The 6,835-nt window shown below is 39.0% G+C and overlaps 1 protein-coding gene across 8 annotated transcripts in view; it reads right to left on the bottom strand.

Moving 5' to 3' along the window:
• The window catches only part of CLUAP1 (clusterin associated protein 1), a 42,642-nt gene that overhangs the window by 35,247 nt on the left and 560 nt on the right, over positions 1–6,835 (bottom strand). For 7 of the 8 annotated variants that reach the window (XM_015560120.1, XM_015560121.1, XM_006757866.2 and 4 more), the window contains exons 2-5: positions 4,554–4,665; positions 3,494–3,578; positions 2,355–2,534; positions 1,064–1,159 (exon numbers count right to left, since the gene is read on the bottom strand). In XM_015560120.1, the coding sequence (XP_015415606.1) occupies positions 1,064–1,159; positions 2,355–2,534; positions 3,494–3,578; positions 4,554–4,665 (473 nt within the window). Of the gene's footprint in view, positions 1–1,063; positions 1,160–2,354; positions 2,535–3,493; positions 3,579–4,553; positions 4,666–5,228; positions 6,141–6,835 lie in introns of those variants that run through there. The other variant, XM_015560122.1, reaches the window with a different exon arrangement.

The raw sequence follows: 6,835 nt of genomic DNA, 5'->3' as shown, positions 1-6,835 counted from the left end.
AATGGTGACCTGGCACCCAAGTCTCCCACTCTAGTCTTCTCTCTTGGGCAGAAATGAAAAGCAAGAGGAAAAAATACCATAACAGTGTAGCAGCAATGCCAGAACACAGATAAGGAAGTGAGAGAGTGGTCATGGCTGACATACATGATGGGAATGGAATGAATTAAATGTATTTAATTTTAAAACATTAGATGAGAGCATGTGTCCTTAAGTGCCATAAATCCTTACAGGTAAAACTAAATAATATTCCATTCCTTCTTAAACCAGTGGGCCCCAAATTTTGCTGCACTCTGGAATCACCTGGAAATCTTTACAAACCTGATGCCTGGTTCTCACCCCCAGACATTCTGACTCATTGATTTCTGGGACAACCTGGACATCAGGTGATTTAAAAGCTCTTTAGGAGCTCTATGGAAGTTCTCCAGAACCACACTCTTAACTAGCTCCTTAAACATGATGGAGCATACTCCTTGAATGACATTAGCTAGAATAGGATTGCAAGTAAACTTAAGCTGTTAACATTAACTTTAACTGATTGGTAGTGACTGCATAGATTACTGGTCCCCAAACTTTGCTGTGCGTTAGAATCATACAGAAGACTTGTAAAATCCCCAATGCCCAAGTCACATTTCAAACCAATGATATCAAAATGGAAAGCCAGGCATCTGTAGTTGCATTGGGTGATTGCATTGGGCAGCAAGGTTTGGGAACCATCATGGCTCAGAAGAGGATTTTGTTGAGAAGAATGTTGAGGCTGAGTTCACCAACAAAAGCACCATGATCAATTACGTTCGACAGGGACAAAGGAGAAAAGTCTCAGCAACATGCCACATACTAGTATTTGCCATTCCTGAACTAGAAGTCAGAGTTATTACAAAATAGACCAGTGCCCACTGAAGCAGGAATAGCAACAAACACTATATATTACTTTCTCACACATTATATCATTTAATCAGGTACAGTTTAATAAAATCAGAAAAACAGGGGCAAAAAGAATTAGAAAAGAAAACCTTGAAAATCTGCTTAGCTGAGAAAGTAATTAAGTTATCTGAGCACTGCTTACCCTCAACTCTACCTCCTTGCCCAGCAAGTCATACAAAGATGCTCCTTTGTAGGTGATTTCAGAAGCAAGCTGCCTGGCAGCTTTCAAATCTGCAATCTGGAAGGAAAATATCAAAAACAGGAACCTCAGTGACAGGTTTTTAATAGGCATTCAGAAAAAAACCAGTCTAATACCAATCCCTACCGCCAGTCAGAATACTTGACTACAGAAGACATTTTCCACAGGACATATCCTTACATCCTGTGGAAGAGAGCTTAGAGGATACCAGTTTAGGAAACACTGATCTAAGTACAAATTAGAGCAACTTCAGGTCTCCTTAAAAATCCAAATGTCAAATCAAATGCAATTGACCTGCTTCCTATTTGGATTAGGTCACCACAGGGGATGCCTACAGTAGTGAGTGACAGGGAGGGGCAATCTGAGGGACACATTTCCTAGTGCTGCATCCTGATGCCTTCTGTTAACCCTTTTGTCCCCTCATTCGCTGCCTTTAGACTGCACTTCACATGACTGCTACGAGGTTCAAATGAGTTAACATGCAATAGTACCCAGCTCCCGGTGGCAGCCATTACTATGAAGGTGATGATGATGATGATGATTTAGCATCTAGCCCTGTGCGCAACTTCTTTCTTAGGATTTGCATGTCACCTCTCCTTCCTTGAATATGTTAAATTTTCAGAGTCCAAACAAACATCTCCCTGCTCTGCTCATGCTCCCTCTCCTAAACAACAAATCCCCAGTGTCTCTTTTTTAAAAAAATATATTTTTATTGATTTCAGAGAGGAAGGGAGAGGGAGATAACGAGATAGAAACATCAATGATGAGAGAGAATCATTGATTGGCTGCCTCCTACACTGATCTCCTACTGGGGATAGAACCTGAGCATGTGCCCTTGACTGGAATCGAACCCAGGACCCTCCAGTCAGCAGGCCAACACTCTATTCACTGAGCCAAACCAGCTAGGGCCCTGGTGTCTCTTTTTGATTATCAAACCATCAGCAACAACTCTCAATATTCATTCACAGCTGACTTTCCTCCTATTTCCTTAGTCCTCTAGGAGTCTGTTCCTGCTAGCTCTACTCCTACCTTACTAGCAATATGCTTTCAGTAAATAGTTGAATTAATTTATTATGACTTCTGCTTTTATTCAAATGCTGATGAGTACAAAATTGACAAACTGCCCTCATTCAAGGGATAAGGAAAGAAGTAGTTCTATGAGTATATGACATGTTCCATTTCAGAGTGAGAAATACACATTTCATCCCTCACTACAAGCCGTTCATTGCCTTACCTTTGAGCCAAGATCAAACTTGAATTTGCTGATATCATCCTCTCCTATTTTAGAGCTCTCCATCCCTTTGGTCTTCATAGCATTATAAAGGACAGAGGTGATCTTCAATAGTTCTTTCACTGCATACCCATCTGCTTGATACAGCTTCTTAGTATTGAGTTTTATATGTGCTTTTGTGGCCTATTTTCAGACCAAAACAAACAAACAGTTTAAGGCTTTTTCCAAACAAACAGTTTAAGGCTTTTTCTTTGGTTTAGAATAGAATCTAAACCAAATCTCATGTAGGTAATATGAAAATGTCTCTGCCAACAATTGGGATATGACCTGATTATATTAAGAATCAGACTTTCAAGTGACTCATACATTGCAAGTGGGTGTGTAAACTGATGCAACCTTTTCTTTTCTTTTTTTTTTTTTTAACTGATCTAATCTTGATGAAGAGCAATTTGGTAAGAGACAACACAATTACAAATACACGTATCTTTTGACCTAGCAATTCCAATCCTGAGAATTTATCTTAGAGATGGATATAGTAACAAAGGAAATGAGATGCATATAGGTTATCTGTTACAGCATTGCTTCAAAGAGCAAAGGTTATATACACCTAAATGCCTATCCATATAAATTATATAAATTGTGATTTATCCAGGCAAGCAATACTATTCGGGTGTTAAGAGAGAATAAGAAGTTCTATATGTGTTTGGAAAGTTCTCCAAAACTTGCTTCTTAACTGAAGAAGCAAGTTTCTAAACAGTATGCCACCATTTGTGCAAAAAGAAGGAAAATAATTTATATCCTATTCGCTTACATATACATAAACTCTGGAAAATATTAATAGTGGTTACTGGGAATGGAGCTGGGCAGAAGGCAGACAGGATAGAGGATAAGAAGCCATTTTACTCTATCATTTCATAATCTACAAAAAATCTTTTTCTGAACCATGAAATATTATAACCTATTCAAAAATAAATTAAAATCTTAACAAATACTGAATTAAAACTAAATACTTTGCTGTAAAAATGGCTCTAAAGAAGCCTGGTAATCGAATAGGTTTAGAAACTTGAAAGAAGCCCTACCTAGGACTTCTCTCTTTCTAACATATTTAATTTTACAACTCCATCAAATAAGCAGGAACTAACCATGAACTGGGCAACTGCCTTAATAAAGAAAACTCGGTCTTGTTCCGTCTCAACATCAGAAAGTATGTCAGTCTGAGGTTCATACCTATGAGAGAAAGCCAGGCAGACACAGAGAGAAGACATCAGTTAATTACTATAAAGTCCACAAGAGAGAAAGGGGGCAACTGAGAGGTCAGTGGATCTGTAACGGGAAGCTCTTTGAGTCCCCTGCGAAGTCAGTAAGATTCAGAAAGACTTCAAAAGCAACACAAAATACCAAACATCCAAGGGAGCAAATCCTCACCCCAAGAATAGGTTTAACTAATTTCAAAAATCACATTTGGGGTTCGGCTTACAAAATTAAGTTTCTCAGACCTCAAAGTTTAATTAAAATAATCAGAATGATACTTGGGCTGACAGCCCTTGACCCAGAGCTAACTAGTTAGCTCTGAGAAGCAGCAGAGTTGTTGGAGTTACTTTCTTCATGTTAGTAATGACCCCCCAGGAGTCAACAAACTGCAGCCCTTAGTGTCTTTCTGTACAGCTTGCCAGTAAGAAGGGTTTTTACATTTTTCAAGGATTATAAAAAACAAAACACAAGGTAGAATATGTAAGAGAGATCTTGTGTTGCCTGCAACACCTAAGGTCTTTGCTATCTTTTTTTCTCTTCTCTTCTCTTCTCTTCTCTCCTTTTCTATCTTCTTAACAAAAAGTTTGCCAACCGCAAATGTCAGATACTGGGTTTTACACACAAATTGAAATTACTAATCCAGTGTATTCATTAAGAGTGTGTAGGGAGGTACTTGTCACTCCCTGATGAAGGTGAGGGAATGGAGAAGAATTTGGACCCCATTGTCTGCTTCCTACTGAGAAATAGTCTCCCTTTTCCACTCACTGGTATATTTCGATTCCCACAACACTCTTTAAAACTCAACTGATTTTTAACAGGTTACACCTAAATCTGTCAAACTCAAATTTTATTGAACTCTTCCTTTAGCTTCATAACAATAACCTGTTTCTAGGTGGCTAATAAATAAAATTGAGTATTCGTTCTTAGACTGCAATAAAGTGCAATTCTAACCTTTTCACAAGCCAGAGAAGAACTTCAGATACAAGTCCAAAATTTGGTGTGCGGAAATTTTCCATAGAAATATGTCGAGGGTATCCCAAGGCTCTCATCATCTCTGTAAAATCTGTCCACGGTAAAATACAATTCAGTCAACTCATTGTCAAACAACAACTAATTAACGTACTTTTTCTGCCTTCCCTCCTTATTCCCAGTCTATTGACAGTTATAGGGACTATTTATCAACTAAGAGGGAATTTAAAAAGTAGTTAAAACTTAAAATAATCTGCTTCCTGAAAAACTGTTAAAGTGCCCTGGGAGAAGTGGAAGCTGTACATTAAAATGGGGTTTAGAGATTGGTTGTGAATTTAATTTCTCTTTGATCTCTCTCTCTCTTGAACATCTTCTTACCACTAAAAATGAGAAATACCTGGTCTTATAAAATGTCATAAATAAAAATATTTTAAAATGTTAACAGTAATATTATGGGAGTGGTGACGGTGGTAGGGTAAAGTTCATGTTTCTGAGGTTTTTTTTAGTTTTTTTTTTTTTTTTAGTGAGCACATAGGAACTTACTAACATAAATTTTAAAGATTAGTTGCACTGTAACTAGGAAAAATCTTAAATAGTTGAACTATAGAGCACTATTTAGATTTATTATAAAACAGATTTAAAAACAGTAATACTAACACTTTTTGATACTGGAGGTGGCTGTCACTAAGCTTTAGGCAGAACTTGGAAATGAACACAATCAACATGTTTTGCGTTCCAACAATATGCCAAGATCTATATTCAGTGTGCTCAAGGTTATTTATGTCTGTCCTCGCTCTTCTTGAAGGTAATGTTCAAAATGTCTCAATAACAGTCGCCAAGAAGCTACCCAGGCATCAGCGGTGAGGCTGGATTTCACCAGATCGCAAAAGAGAAGGCATGAGCAGAGAAAAGGGCAGCGGCACTGAGGGCCTCTGTCACTGTTTTTTGGGAAATCTGAACAGAGGGATGGAAAATAAAGCAGCAGTCTTCCCGTCACACAGTCAGGCATTGCCTCAATACTTCTTCCCACTAAGCAGCAGTTAAGTTCTGTTCATTATACAGCATTTTCCAAAATGGATAAGATTCTTACCATATATTGCACAATTGTATAGCATTCATTTAATGTCAAAATGTTCAGAAACCCCCTTCTTGTACACTCTTCCCAATACAACTCCATTCAGTGTCCCCTAGCAGAGAGCTCTCTCTAAACTACCAGGAAAGAGAAACTTGTCCCCACAACATACAGTCACCAAGGACCTTCAAATCCCAGAGGGAATAATTCACGCTATGGTGCTAGTAGGTGTATTAACAAAAGGTGATGATGCCTCTTCCTGTATATTTACATTGTAGAAAAAGAGCAACTCATAACTGAAAGGAGTCATCTTTATTGGTGAAATTCCGGGTACCAGCAATTTACTTCGAAAACTGGCCTTACAGATCACACCACACTGGCAATGCCCTGTTACATCTATGAAAGTGGAGCCAGTTAGCTGAACTGCTTCTGATTCAGAAAATGACACTCTAAAAGGCAAGAGTTTTTTTTTTTTAATCTTCACTTGAGAATATTCTTTACTGGTTTTAGAGAGAGAGGAAAAGAGAGGTAGAGAGAAAAACATGGATTGGCTGCCTCCCGTACACACCTCAACCGGGGTCGAACCCACAAACTAGGTATGTGCCCCGATCTGGAATCGAACCCACAACCCTTCGGTGCACCGGACGATGCTTCAACCACCTGAGCCACCCTGCCAGGGCAAAAGGCAAAAGATTTTGATTCACACAGCACTGTGTCCTCATCCTTGGTTCCACCCAGTTCTGGTTGTGTGGCCTAAAGAAAGATACTTTACCTACCTGTGCCTCAAATCCAGGTATTATACCACCTACCTCACTGTTGAAGTGAGGGCTAAAATAAGAGAGTGAATGTAAAATATAATAGGCGTCCCCCCGAAGGAGCAGTAACTAATTCTCATACCCATTCTTCCACGTCCCCAGCCTCCTAGCAAAGGCATCTGGGTTCCGTTTCCCTCATCAGCCCCTTTAGAAAGTATGAAGGCTTTGGAGGTTAGACATCCTGAATTAAAACTCCAGCGCCAACTCTTACCACCTGGGTGAGTCCTCTCTGTGCCCGTTTCCTTATTTCTAAATACAGAAGCGTGTTTAGAAGAGTAAATAAAATGATGCGCGCGCACACACACACACACACAGAACATTTACCACCTGGAAGATTGTAAAGATTTAAAAAAATGACAGCCGCAATTTCAGCTGTC

The sequence above is a fragment of the Myotis davidii genome, unplaced genomic scaffold, assembly GCF_000327345.1.
Source record: "Myotis davidii unplaced genomic scaffold, ASM32734v1 scaffold555, whole genome shotgun sequence".
NCBI classification, from domain to species: Eukaryota; Metazoa; Chordata; class Mammalia; order Chiroptera; family Vespertilionidae; genus Myotis; species Myotis davidii.
This window is presented reverse-complemented; position numbering and strand designations above follow the sequence as displayed.